This window comes from Notolepis coatsorum (genome assembly GCF_963971535.1).
Source record: "Notolepis coatsorum genome assembly, chromosome: 1".
Classification (NCBI taxonomy): domain Eukaryota; kingdom Metazoa; phylum Chordata; class Actinopteri; order Aulopiformes; family Paralepididae; genus Notolepis; species Notolepis coatsorum.
In genome coordinates this window covers 110280604-110296283 of record NC_140165.1, presented here as the reverse complement: position 1 = coordinate 110296283, position 15680 = coordinate 110280604, and the positions used below count along the sequence as shown (strand labels likewise).

At 44.7% G+C, this 15680-nt stretch overlaps 1 protein-coding gene across 1 annotated transcript in view; it reads right to left on the bottom strand.

Annotated features, from left to right (window-relative positions):
* LOC311247390 (mitogen-activated protein kinase kinase kinase 11) overlaps positions 1 to 15680 on the bottom strand; it is a 132319-nt gene that overhangs the window by 65061 nt on the left and 51578 nt on the right. The window contains 2 exon segments of the mRNA XM_084337772.1: positions 608 to 662; positions 665 to 795. Of these exon segments, the coding sequence (XP_084193898.1) occupies positions 608 to 662; positions 665 to 795 (186 nt within the window).

Sequence of the window (15680 nt, the reverse complement as noted above, 5' to 3'; positions counted from 1 at the left end):
CTCCAGACGTCACAACCATACCTCCAGACGTCACAACCATACCTCCAGACGTCACAACCATACCTCCAGACGTCACAACCATACCTCCAGACGTCACAACCATACCTCCAGACGTCACAACTCTACCTCCAGACGTCACAACTCTACCTCCAGACGTCACAACCATACCTCCAGATGTCACAACCTTACCTCCAGACGTCACAACCATACCTTCAGACGGTCACAACCATACCTCCAGAGTCACAACCTTACCTCCAGACGTCACAACTCTACCTCCAGACGTCACAACTCTACCTCCAGACGTCACAACCATACCTCCAGACTCACAACCATACCTCCAGACGTCACAACTCTACCTCCAGACGTCACAACCATACTCCAGACCGTCACAACCATACCTCCAGACGGTCACAACCATACCTCCAGACGTCACAACCTTACTCCAGACGTCACAACCATACATCCCAGACTTCACAACTCTACCTCCAGACGTCACAACCATACCTCCAGACGTCACAACCTTACCTCCAGACGTCACAACCATACCTCCAGACGTCACACAACCATACCTCCAGACGTCACAACCATACCTCCAGACGTCACAGACCATACCTCCAGACGTCACTTCCTTTGGAGAAGGAGGAGGCCTTTGATGACCTCGGGGGGCCATCCAGGCGTAAGTGCCGGCGGTGCTCATCTTGGTGGTCTTGTGCCACTCCCTGGCCAGGCCGAAGTCAGTGATCTTCAACGTTACGCCCTCCATGCACTCATTCTGCATGGGCTGGGCCAGCAAGACTGAGAGAGAGAGAGAGAGAGAGAGAGGAGAGAGAGAGAGAGGAGAGGAGAGAGAGAGAGAGAGAGAGAGGAGAGAGAGAGAGAGAGAGACAGAGACAGAGACAGAGAAAAGACAGAGACAGGAGAGAGAGAGAGAGAGAGAGAGAAGGAGAGAGAGAGAGAGAGACAGAGACCAGAGACAGAGACAGAGGACAGAGACCAGAGAGAGAGAGAGAGAGAGAGAGAGAGAGAGAGAGAGAGAGAGAGAGAGAGAGAGACAGAGAGAGAGACAGAGAGAGACAGAGAGACAGAGAGAGAGAGAGAGAGAGAGAGAGAGAGAGAGAGAGAGAGAGAGAGAGAGAGAGAGAGAGAGAGAGAGAGAGAGAGAGAGAGAGAGAGAGAGAGGGGGAGGGAGAGAGAGAGAGAGAGAGAGAGAGAGAGAGGGGGAGGGAGAGAAAGAAAGAGAGAGAGAGAGGGGGAGGGAGAGGGAGAGAGAGTCATAAGCTTGGCTTAAAATGTTCTAATTGGTATACAGAAAAAACAGATCAACACAGGACAGGATTTGACAAAAACCATCTCCAGCACATTGACATATCTATCTACTAGAGATCAGAAACCTGATACATATGTAATGTCAATAAGGCAGTGGAAAGAAAGAAAGAAAGAAAGAAAAGAAAGAAAGAAAGAAAGAAAGAAAGAAAGAAAGAAGAAAGAAAGAAAGAAAGAAAGAAAGAAAGAAAGAAAGAAAGAAAGAAAGAAAGAAAGAAAGAAGGAAAGAAAGAAAGAAAGAAAGAAAGAATCAGTTTTGCATGTGATTTGTGAGCCATTGTTTTTCTCTGTCCCACGGCCCTGGGGAGGCGCGCGCTCGTGTGTGTGTGCGTGCGCGTGTCTGTGTCTGTGTGTGTGTGTGTGTGTGTGGTCAGGTGGGGGGTGGTATTTACCGCCACTGGGCGCTGATCCCTTGCTCTATCCTAGTAAGCTTGCCAGTCAAAGCCCAGTGTACAAACTCCGAGACAGAAAGATTAAGTGATTATAATGCAATTAAATGCATTACTGCAGGAGCCCACTTTTCCCATGCATAACTGAGACAATCATACAAGACTGGATTTGAGCAGTAACACACACACACACACAGGGGTGGTTCAGTAGTCCATAGAGAGACCATCCCATAACCATAACCTTGTGTCTGTCCCTGTCGGAAGTGCCTTTGAGCAAGGCACCGGAGCTCTAATGGCTGTACAGTACATTCTGGAGGACCGACCTGAAGGCCGTCTCCCACCATGTCATCATTTACACCTGCAACCCGTCTTCTTCTTTAACTCATTCAGCGCCAGTCACGAGAAAAGTCGGGTTAACTCGCCAACCGTTCAGCGCCAATCACGAAAAAACTCTGGTTTTAATCGTTATTTATTTTATTAGCTATATCCATTCATTTTTCACCCATCCAGCCTGATGTTATCATTGGGAATGGGTCTGAGCTCGCAAAAGGGCAAATACCGCCGCCTACGCCTTCCAGCCGGTATTGCACTCTATTAGAAATGGTGTAGTTTGGGGCGCTCCAGTAGCACACCACACAGCACGCTGAGTCGCAAAGCAGTCGTCCCGGGTTCGTTTCCCAGTCCCGGCGACCATTTGCTGCATGTCTTCCCTACCTCTCCTCCCGTTCTCCCTCTCTCCCTCTATCGGTCCTGCGTGGCCAGAAAAAGCTGAAAATGCTATAAATGTAAACGCTAGTCGTTTCTTTTCTGGGCCGATCGGAGACGTGCGGGCGGGTTTAGATACTCCGGTAGGACTAGCGTTTACAAAGTTACATCTGCGATGCTGCCCCCCCCCCCCTTCATATGCAATGCCGGGCAATGTGGGACGGACCTCCACGAGCAGTATTTGGAATTGGATTATTTCTTTTGCATTACATCAGAGACCAGGTAAGGACTCTATATATAAAGTCTTGCGTTGATCTGATATTTCTTTCTACCGCGATCGAAGCTGTCTGTGTGTGTGTGTGTGTGTGTGGCTGTTTACCGTTGGGTGCAGGAGGTGGGGGGGGGGGAACGCAGCGCTACGAGGGCCATTTCATGTATGCACGAGGAAGGATAATTATAATGATAATCTATCAAATTTGCTGACGACACAGTGGTGGTGGGCCTGATCTCTGCCAACGACGAGAGGGCCTACCTGGAAGATGTCAAGGTCCTGGCGGGATGGTGCCAGGAAAACAGCCTCTCCCTGAACGTCAGCAAAACAAAGGAGATGATTGTGGACTTCAGGAGGTCGGGGGTCAAGGACTACAGCCCCCTCAGCATCGACGGGGCACCGGTTGAGAGAGTCAACAGCTTTAAGTACCTCGGAGCCTACATATCCGAGGACTTGACATGGACCACACACATTGACAGTGTTGTGAAGAAGGCACGACAACGCCTCTACTTCCTCAGGCGCCTAAGGAAGTTCCAAGTCAGTCAGAAGATCCTTAAGAACTTCTACTCATGTACAATAGAGAGCATCTTGACCGGCAACATCACCTCCTGGTTTGGGAATAGCACTGCACAAGACCGAAGCAGACTACAAAGAGTGACACGTTCAGCCGAACGCACAATTGGAGGGGGGCTCCCCACCCTCCAGAACATTTACAACAAGCGTTGCAAGGGCAAGGCTAAGAGAATCATTAAAGACTCCAGTCACCCGAACAACTGCCTCTTTGAACTGCTGCGGTCAGGCAAGCGATACCGGAGTCTCAAGGCGAGCACAGAAAGACTCAGAAGAAGCTTCTATCCCCAGGCCATCAGGCTGCTAAACGAACAATGAATGAACACTACACAACAACAACCACCAAACGCACATAGCACACACATCCACACGCACACACTCACTTTAAACAAACACACTGTAGCACCCACTCCACACACTTTGTAGCACACACCCACTTTAAACAAACACACTGTAGCACCCACTCCCCACACTTTATATTTATTGATGAAGGATTGCACTACAACTCGTACACCTTACTGTAAATTGTACCTAAATTGTACCTCATCCCATTTCTGCTTTGCACTAGATAGTACTGTACATTAGTACACTGCATAGTATTGTATATTATATGGTAACTCAGAACATTGTACATATGTCTATACCGAACACTGTGACCTCATTTTCTTCTTCTAAATTACATGCTATACTATGTTATTTGATACTATCTTGTCTAGCACAGTCTCTGGAGCGTAACAGTAAGAAGCATTTTGTATGAAAGTATTCTGTACTTCTGTATGACAACTATTAAAGAAACTTGAAACTTGAAACTTGAACTAGCGTTGATTTCAGGAAGATTCGATAATCAGGCGAAAAATTACAACGTGTTTAGTGTATTCCACTAAAACGCTATTATCGTGTCTTTTCCTGGGATTACTAAGAATCACCAAAACTATACTCATATTCAAAATGGTATAAAAACGGAAATGTACAGATGAAAAAACAATCTGTTTTGTGCATGTTGACTGGAAGCAACTCACTGACAATCGACGGGTGTATTAGACCCATAGCTATAATATAAGATATATTTTAAGCACTCGCAACGTGAACTGAACGTACTGTATTTCCGCTAGATGAACGTAATTGAGAACGTGTTCATTCTCAGCGCTGTATAACGACGTTCAAAAGTGCATTCATTCTCAGCACTGCATTATAACGGCGTTCAAAAGTGTGCCAGATTTCATATGCCTTTCAGCCGAAAACCCAGTTAAAACACACCGTAAACAGGCTTCAAAATAATGCGGAAAATCACCCAATCTGGCAACCGCAAGCTGCCTGTGACGCGTACGCTGCCTGTCACCCCTGGCTGTTGCACAAAAATATTCTCACAACAAGAACAATGTGGAACCGCGGAACCGGGTAGAGTCAGACTCTATGGCGTCGGCGTATGAGCATTTAAAAAAGTTTTAGTTAAAGTCAGTAAATGTTTTGCACTTTGAATATTGAACTTTGAGGTACAACCTTAGTTTCATACCTCAGCCTGGTTCCTACCTTGTGTTGTGTTAGTACAGAGTTATGTCGGCACATGTATATGTTATATGTTTGCACAATGACTACTTTCACTTTTGGTACTTTAAGTATATTTAGATTTAGATTATACTTAAGACCATTCAAGCAGCACGTTTTTCCTCATGTTTTTGAAAATATACTGTAGAGATGAAAGCTGCAGCTGCTACTAGTGTGGACTGAATGGGCGGCAGCAAAGCGTTATGGAAATGCCAGTATTCTGATTGCTGTCTGTGGTTCTATATGGGTTGTGGCAGATAATACATTTGACAAATAATAGCTTGCAGCAACGTATTGAAAAAAGAACTATAAACTATACAGGGGCCAAAGAACTTGAAACCATGAACTTTACGTCTCTTCTGACATAGAGGGTAGAGCCATATGGAATCCGCGATCACGGAATCGCGGACGGAATCGCGGAATTGAGCAATAAAAATGGAATCAACTATAAAAAAAAAATTAAATTAAATTTTTTTTTTTTTTTTTTTACTTTTTTTTTTATGTTGTGGGACTTGTACAGCACTTTGTTCAACTTTGTCAGTGCTGTAAAGTTTAAACCTTTTTAAATCGTAGACAAACAAAACACTTTGCTTTCATGAAATATTGTAAGCCGTCATTTGAGGCTTTATAAAAGCAGCACAATGAACACAAATCTGTCAGTGCAGAGTCCGACCTCATCTTAAATAACAAACAGGATTGCTTGTTGTAGTTAACAAAGAGAGGCAAAGTTGATTTAGCAAAAAAAAAATATATATATATATATATATATATATATATATATATATATATATTTTTTTTTTTAATAATCAAATTTTATTTTCATATTCGAATCCCATGCCCATCGAACGAAGCTTCGAAGCTTCGAAGTATTTAAGACAGCCCTATTAAATGGACTGTTATATCTTATTAAATTGTGGACATTTATTCATTCCCACTTATTAGACACTATTTCTGATGGTAAAATGAGCGTACAAAGCAAAATACAGAATTCTGAAATATTAAAACGAAAAAAACTGAATTTGGAAAAAAATTAAATGGAATTTGGAAAAAAATAAAACGGATTTCATATGGCTCTAATAGAGGGAAAACGAGCGTTGTAAAACATCCTGCGTGAAGGCCTCCGTGGGGATATCTGAGAATACGACATTATGATGTTTGAGCACATGCTACAGGCATCACGTGCCCCTGGTCTGGCGCCCTGGTCTCGTGCCCTTCGCCCCCGTTCCCTGCCAGCTGGGCATCTCTCAGGGCAGAGGCTGCCATCCAACGCAGGGAGGAGAAGTATGAAAGAATTCTGAGTTATTATAGGAAGTAAAGCTTCTGCTATTTGTGGACACTTTCTGTGAGCTTTTTCTGTGTTCAGCACTGGGTCTCTCTCTCTTTTTCTCTCTCTCCATCTCTCTCTCTCACTCTCTCTCTCTGTCTCTCCCTCTCTCTCTCTCACAGACAAGCCTTTCACTCTCTCTTTCTTGACACACTACACATGCCAATATGAATTCTCACCACACGGAAATATATGGATTTTTCCCCTCTTGGCTCCCCGATTCTGCCTCTTTCTGTCTGTTTGTCTCGGTCTCTCTCTTGCAGGAGACGTTGTGTGAGGTTGTGTTGTCTGGTGTGTGTATGTGTGCATGCATGCATATGTGTGTGTGTCTGTGTGTGTGTGTGTGTGTGTGTGTGTGTGTGTGTGTGTGTGTGTGTGTGTGTGTGTGTGTGTGTGTGTGTGTGTGTGTGTGTGTGTGTGTGTGTGTGTGTGTGTGTGTGTGTGTGTGTGTGTGTGTGTGTGTGAGAGTAAGGGGGACATTATGAAAAAGCCTCACTACCAACATCACTACAACACAGGACACAGACACAAGAAACAGACACACATGCACATGTGCAGCACACACACAACAGACACACAACACAGACACACAACACAGACAAACAACATGCAGACACACAACACAGACACACAACATGCAGACACACAACATGCAGACACACAACATGCAGACACACAACACAGACACACAACAGACACACAACATGCAGACACACAACACAGACACATGACATGCAGACACACAACACACACACACAACATGCAGACACACAACACACACACACAACACAGACAAACAACACAGACAAACAACATGCAGACACACAACACAGACACACAACACAGACAAACAACATGCAGACACACAACACAGACACACAACATGCAGACACACAACAGACACACAACATGCAGACACACAACACAGACACACAACATGCAGACACACAACACAGACACACAACATGCAGACACACAACACAGACACATGACATGCAGACACACAACACACACACACAACATGCAGACACACAACACACAACATGCAGACACACAACAGACACACAACACAGACACACAACATGCAGACACACAACACAGACACACAACATGCAGACACACAACACACACACACAACATGCAGACACACAACAGACACACAACACAGACACACAACAGACACACAACACAGACACACAACATGCAGACACACAACACAGACACACAACATGCAGACACACAACACAGACACACAACATGCAGACACACAACACACACACACAACATGCAGACACACAACACACACACATGACATGCAGACACACAACATGCAGACACACAACACACACACACAACATGCAGACACACAACACAGACACACAACATGCAGACACACAACATGCAGACACACAACATGCAGACACACAACATGCAGAGTCCAGGGGAGGAAATTAGGCCACTTTACTGGCCAAATGCTAGTATTTTTTACGTTTGGCTGGTAAAAAAAATCAGATACCCGCCAGTTGGCTGGTAAGCCAAAAAGTTAGTTTCCTCCCCTGCTGGCGAGTATACAAAAAAATAAAACATTCTGCAATCACTGCACTGGCAAACGGTGCGCGTCTTCTGAGTGATCGCTTTAGTTGACAGTGCCACGAGAGCACTGCACAAGACCACCCGCGGACATATAATGTTTAATAAACGTTTGCGCAGTACTGGCCAACCCGCGGACATATAATAATAAAAGTCTAGGCTAGCCATCAGGAGCACTCGCAAACAGATAACGTTAAACACAGCAGAAGATGGAAAACAGACAGACTGACCAACGGGGAACTGCATCCAACCCTAGTACAACCCTCGAGTATAAGTTACTAAGGACACATTTAAATCACAGAGGTGTAATGTTAGTCTACTGGAACTGTATACAGTGGTTAGCTTCTAGTTAGCGTTTTAGCTATAGCTGCTTGCTAGCTAACGTTAGCCCCGTGTGCTCAAAGCAGCCAGCTAGGTGTATCTGTTATGACTATAATGTTTCAAAAAAAGCACCGGACTACGACGTAAGGTTAGACATTTTATTTCATGCTCAAAAGCCCCTGGCTTGCACATCGCAGTCACGAAAGGGGCTAGCTCAACCAGTGCACTGTGCACAACAGCACACCAACCCAACTGACGTTACCACAACACTTGACGGTACTTCACAGCACTGTCGTAAGACCACCGTGCTGTCTTAAAGGCACAGTGTGCCTACCCAGATGCATACACAATATTGACGCGGCTTGACATACAAAGAAGTAATTATCACAATTAGCGATTTTTTTTGTCTGGTAAAAAATCTGTTTGGCTGGTAAAAAAAATCAGATACTCGCCAGTTGGCTGGTAAGCCAAAAAGTTAGTTTCCTCCCCTGATGCAGACACACAACATGCAGACACACACAACATGCAGACACACAACACAGACACATGACATGCAGACACACAACATGCAGACACACAACACACACACACAACATGCAGACACACAACACAGACACACAACACACACACAACATGCAGACACACAACATGCAGACACAACACAGACACACAACACAGACACTAGGGGTGGACGGTATAAACGGTATTAATTTGCTCTACGGTATGGATTTTGACTATACCGTGTAACCGGTAGAGCAGCTCTAAAATAGCAATGACGTCATGTAACCACAGCGCAACTATTTCAATCGCATTTGCCCCTAAAAATAGATAGAATTAGTCATAGATAATAGATATGTGCAAACTGGAAAAAGTTATTTAGGAGGCTTCGCGCAGTGGGCGTGTCAACACGCAATTGTCATTTCATAATAAACACATATCACCGCGGCGCACAGCAAGTTTCAATTTCAGTTCCTGGCATTTTTAACCAGTGGAGAAAGGTAAGAGATGTCCCTATCGTTTTTCTTATATGAATTATTCTACGTTAATAAAACATACCTGGTGATCAACTACAGTTTGCTGTAAACATTATGATATGCGTGTAGTGTTATGATAACGACGGCTGCAGCGGGAGCCGGGAGGACGGCTGCAGGCAGCAGTGGATTTGCGAATAGCATGCAGCTGCAGAGCCGCAGAGCCAGCGGCGCTTTCAGGTCAGGTCCGCTCAACAGCGCCCCCCCACCCAACGGCTGAAAGCTGTGACCAGACCTGAAAGCGCCGCTGGCTCTGCGGCTCTGCAGCTACCTATGCTTCTAGCAAAATCCAGCATCCAGCCCGGCTGTTTGCAATGGGAGCAGCACGGACTCGGGACTTATTTTATTTGGAATATAATGACTTTATACGCAAAAGTAGCCTAGTTTTAAGTGAAAATATTATAAATCGACATGCCTTGAGGATGTCATTCTTTATATAGCCTGCCTATCAGGCAAAAAAAATTATTCTAACGGAAACACTGATACCGTGATATATACCGTTACCGTTAGGGATGCCCCGATCGATCGGCCACCGATCGTTATCGGCCGATAATTAGTATAAATATGCGATCGGGGAATTCCGATAATTAGTCATATTCGCCGATCGCGGAAACTGATTAAGTGGATATCTCACTCGCTTGTCTCAGACGCACAGGACCTGCAAACTGCTCCTCCTCCCTAGCCCCGCCCGTACCCGTGTAGAGTTTGTAAACACAGAGGAGGCGGACCTCCTCTGCTGAGTCTAGATAGTGCATTCGACCTGAGCTAACGTTAGCTACCTAGCTATCATTACTGTTTAAACAAAATTACCCAGTCAACTATTCACTTTTAGTAGGCATTGTCTAATGGTATTTAGCCGGCTAGCTACTGATAGCTCCGGATATCAACAAATGCCCCAGAAGTCTAGTGGTCCATGTTGATATCTCCGTTAGCTTGCGTTAGCTGACGTTAGTTCACCGTTCAAAACGAAATGTCCGATTGAACTAAATAGTTGTCTTAACGTCATCTAGCCGGCTAGCAGTAGCTACAGATAGCTCCTGATATCAATGTCTTATATCAATGTCTTATCAATGTCTTATAACATCTAGTCGGCCAGCTACCGATAGCTCCTGACATCAACAAACGCTCCACAAAGTCTAGTAGAGACGTGTATGCTACCTGTTAGCTCACGTTAGCGCAAGTTAGTTCACCGTTCAAAACGAAATGTCCCATTGAACTAAATAATTCACTGAGGCGTTGTATTAACGTTATATATCCGGCTAGCAGTAGCTACAGATAGCTCCTGATATCAATGTCTTATAACACTGATTCGATGCGTATTCGAGCTGAGGGCTTGCTGAGCACAGTTAAGTAACGTTATGCCAATAGGGTCCAGGTGCAGCGCCGGAGAATCCTGGCCGTAGCTCTGCTCGAGGCTACTCGAGTATAGGTCCAGGTGCAGCTCCGGGGAATCCTGGCCGTAGCTGGAGGCTACTAGAGTACACACAGACAGTGGAGCTTGTTGCGTGGTGGCGATGTCTCGCAGATAATACAAGTACAAGTCTAATTATATAATATATATATTTTATAAAAAAAATAAAAATAAAAACTTTTTATATAAAATAAATTTTAATTTCTTTTTAATCAAAAACGATCGGTATCGGATCGGTATCGGCCGATATGGCTCACGACGATCGGTGATCGGTATCGGTGGCAAAAAACGTGATCGGGGCATCCCTAGTTACCGTCTATGCTTCAAATTATACCGTGATATACATTTTAGACCATACCGTCCACCCCTAACAGACACACAACACAGACACACAACATGCAGACACAACAGACACACAACACAGACACAACACAGACACACAACATGCAGACACACAACACAGACACACAACATGCAGACACACAACATGCACACACACAACATGCAGACACACAACACAGACACACAACACGCAGACACACAACATGCAGACACACAACACAGACACACAACATGCAGACACACAACACAGACACACAACATGCAGACACACAACATGCAGACACACAACATGCACACACACAACATGCAGACACACAACACAGACACACAACACGCAGACACACAACATGCAGACACACAACACAGACACACAACATGCAGACACAACACAGACACACAACATGCAGACACACAACACAGACACACAACATGCAGACACACAACACAGACACACAACATGCAGACACACACAACACAGACACACAACATGCAGACACACAACATGCAGACACACAACAGACACACAACATGCAGACACACAACACACACACAACATGCAGACACACAATACAGACACACAACATGCAGACACACAACATGCAGACACACAACACACACACACAACACAGACATACAACATGCAGACACACAACACACACACACAACACAGACACACAACATGCAGACACACAACAGAGACACACAACATGCAGACACACAACATGCAGACACACAACATGCAGACACACAACACAGACACACAACACACACACAACACAGACACACAACATGCAGACACAACATGCAGACACACAACATGCAGACACACAACACACACACACAACATGCAGACACACAACATGCAGACACACAACACACACACACAACATGCAGACACACAACACAGACACACAACATGCAGACACACAACACAGACACACAACAGAGACACACAACATGCAGACAGACAACATGCGGACACACAACATGCAGACACACAACATGCAGACACACAACATGCAGACACACAACAGACACACAACATGCAGACACACAACACAGACACACAACACAGACACACAACACGCCTCATGCCCAACACGTGATGTCCTCCCACATTCATTATCATTCCTAGAGAGGCAGACGCAGCTCGTGAGGCGCTGGGTCAGCTGACTCGGCACCACAGTGAGTGGCAGGTGGAGAGACGAGGGGGGGGGGGGGGGGGGGCCTGTTTCACCCTCAAGTAATAATGAACAACCTGAGTCATCATTCAAAATCAGCATTTTGTTTTTCATTTAAATAAAACAAAAATGTGATTGATGTGCGCGGCTAACCTTGGCATGATTTCAAAACAAGTGTATAGTCAAACTACTGTAGGCCCCGGGGGGGAGGGGGAAGAGAGAGAGAGAGAGAGAGAGATAGAGAGAGAGAGAGAGAGAGAGAGAGAGAGAGAGAGAGAGAGAGAGAGAGAGAGAGAGAGAGAGACAAATAAATAACTGTCCACTCATTTAATCTTTCTACATTGAATCAGTTTTGCATGTGAGCCATTGCTTTTCTCTGTTTTTCCCACGGCCCTGAGGAAGGTGTGTGTGTGTGTGTGTGTGTGTGTGTGTGTGTGTGTGTGTGTGTGTGGCCAGGTGGGGGTAAGGGGGCGGTATTTACCGCCACTGGGCTCTGATCCCTTGCTCTATCCTAGTCGGCTTGCCGGTCAAAGCCCAGTGTACAAACTCCAGTCAAGTCACCCAACCAGCACCCCTAACCTCCACCACAACCCATCGACCCCCGCCTCCCTCCCTCCGTCCCCTCCCTCCCTGAGCCCTGATCTCCTGTGACCTCACATGCAGGAAGTGTGACGCCTGTAGCGGCCAATCAGCCCTCCGGGTGCCATGTTCCTTTAGGAAAAAAATAAAAAGTGTTTGTGTTTTCCAGCCGTGGCTTGTGCCCATTAAGCAGAAAGCTATTTTAGAATGAAGAGGTTAACAGGGGGCATGAGCTTTCAGACAACGGTAGAGAGACAGGACTGTGGGTGCTCTCTTGTAGAACAATCAGAGAGAGAGAGAGAGAGAGAGAGAGAGAGAGAGAGAGAGAGAGAGAGAGAGAGAGAGAGAGAGAGAGAGAGAGAATACACACAATTGTTAAGGAAATGCAGACCAGAGAAATACTTTCGTCTTGTTTACATCAGGGTCCCCGATTTTCAATTCATCATAACATACATGACATACAGGTAGACCGTACTGCTACATCTATACATTTATGACATACCAGATTTACAAATACAGTACTGTTTGTGATACAAAAATAGGGGGGGTAGGCGGGTGGGGGTAACTGTACATTGGATTATCGACAAAACCTTACTTGGTCCCAAGAAGAGGGTCTTGTGTATTACTGGGTTAGGACATTTACTGTACATTGGAGGGGGTTGGGTTAGGACATTTACAGGGGCCAGTGTTGAATTGCAGTCTCCCGTAGGTGCTCCTTGAGTGGTTTTGAAAGTGGGTAGTGATTCACATTCCTTTACAGCTGTGGGTAGGGCGTTCCACATTGATGTGGCATAATTGCAAAAACGTGTTTAGTCCCTTGTTTGAGCCAAATCTGGGTTTAACATGATTTGTGGAGCTCCCTCTGGTGTTGTGGTCGTGGTATTCACTGACCTTTGGGAAGTATTTTGACATGTACATGGGTACCTTAGTCGTGTAGTAAGTGTATCTTGTAGACCAGGCCCATTGCAAGTTGCTGTACTCTGTCGTCTACTCTAAGCCATCCTAGGTACTCAAAATGGGCAGGGGTGAGGTGGGTTCTAGGAGTAAGGTCAAGCAGTAGTCTGACCAGTTTGTTTTGTGATGTTTGTAATCTTGTTTTTAGCGCCTTTGAGGTGCTTTGGTACCATGAGGTGCAAGCATAGTCTTAGTACCCTTGAATGAGTGCTCCTGCCAGAGTCTTCAGGGTATTCTTGTTTACCAGAGAGGAGATCCGGTACAAGAATCTAGTTCGTTGGTTGACTTTTTTTATTACATTGGATGCCATTTTGTCACAGGAAAGATTTGCCTCTAGGATGGATAATGACAGCGAGTGTGCGTACACACACACACACACACTCTTACACTTACTCAAACACGCACACACAGATACAGTATTAGGGGTCAGATACTGTGCTTATGTTCATACTCGTAGAACTACTCTGATACTACTACTCACTAAGTGTCGTATTTGTTCACGAAAACAATTTTTTTTTTTTTTTTTTTAAACAAACATATAAACAAACATGACAACACACGATAAGATATACAAGCATTAATTACAGTGCATATCCAATGAAATTACCATTTAGTCAAATGTCTTATACAGGATATACCCCTAATACCTGTTATCTAAAAACCTACACACATATGCTCTAGCTCGTACCCCCCCCTCCCGGACCCCCCATTGGATAATCCAACCATTATAACTTGTTCCTAACCAGACACTACCATTATATGCTAGCTTTTATTCTCTCCACCACTTCTAACCACATAGTCATTTTGGATTCATTGACACCCAAAATTCTTGCTGTAGATATTTCTTGATAAATCACATCGAGATATGTAAGAGTCCAGACCTTCCGGCAAATTTTTTCCGGTTGAACCATCGTGATCAGCTTTTTAGCCACTGTGATACCGGATAAAACCAATCTCTTTAGCTGTGGAGGTACTGCACACTCAAAAACATCATTCAGCAGTAATACAGAGGGGTGTACAGGTATATCCAGATCCAAGAGATTTGATAATTGCTCGGTCACTTCTTTCCAAAATATCTTAACTGGTGGGCAGTCCCAGTACATGTGCATAAATGTCCCTTCGTCCCCATTTGTACATAGGGAGCATTTTGGAGTCTTGTTTAAGACCCATTTTGTTCAGTCTTATAGGAGTTAAGTATGTCCTGTGAATATAGTTAAGATTGATTTGTTGATGGTCCGGGTTCCTTGATGCAAGTCGTACATTTACCCAGGCCTCTTGCCAGTCAAAGTCTGTCTCCAGGACTGGTATATCCCTCCTCCAGACAGAGTCTAGTTGGAGGGTTTCATACGAGGCCGTTAGTAATTGATGATACAAATCTGAAACAAAACCTCTCGATGTCTCTCTTTCATAGAAGAATTTGTGGTATCTGTAGTGTACAATTGGTATCTTTAATGGAACACCGTGAGCTTTCAAACATGCCAATAACTGTGCGTAATAATAGTATGTGGACTTGGTGAGATAATTTTTTTTGCGTATTTCATTGAAACTACAAAAACCCTGTTTGTTGAAAACGTCTCAAAATTAAACATTTGTATTGTATTTATATTATTTTAACTTAAAATGTCAGCAACAGCATCATGTTGTATATTTTTGTTACAGTCAGAAAGTGAGGAACATCTGATGGAAATTAACAAGTGGTATCGGGATATGTCCCTATACAGAACACACACCACAACAGTCACACACACACCGTTTCAACAGTACTACACGCACACAAAATGGTATACACAAACACACATGCACAGAGACATACACAAGCATACCATGTTTCAGAAATACACACAGACAATTAACAAAGGTTTTTTTTAGCAGTCTCAGCACATACACACCACATTCTTCTTACACTTCCTGAGCCGAGGCAGGCCTGGGTACATCCACAGTTCACACACTCCTCCTCCTCCTCCTCCTCCTCCTCCCAACACTTCTCCAACCTCGCTGTTTACATTGTCTCTCTACATTAGTCAGTATGTAGTCTCGCATAGCCATACCTCTCTCCACACTCTATGCCAGAGCCGGAAAGAGGTCCGGCTGTGAACCCATCATCATTCCGCTATAGGGGAAAGACCGCTCTGGCTCGTTTGTAT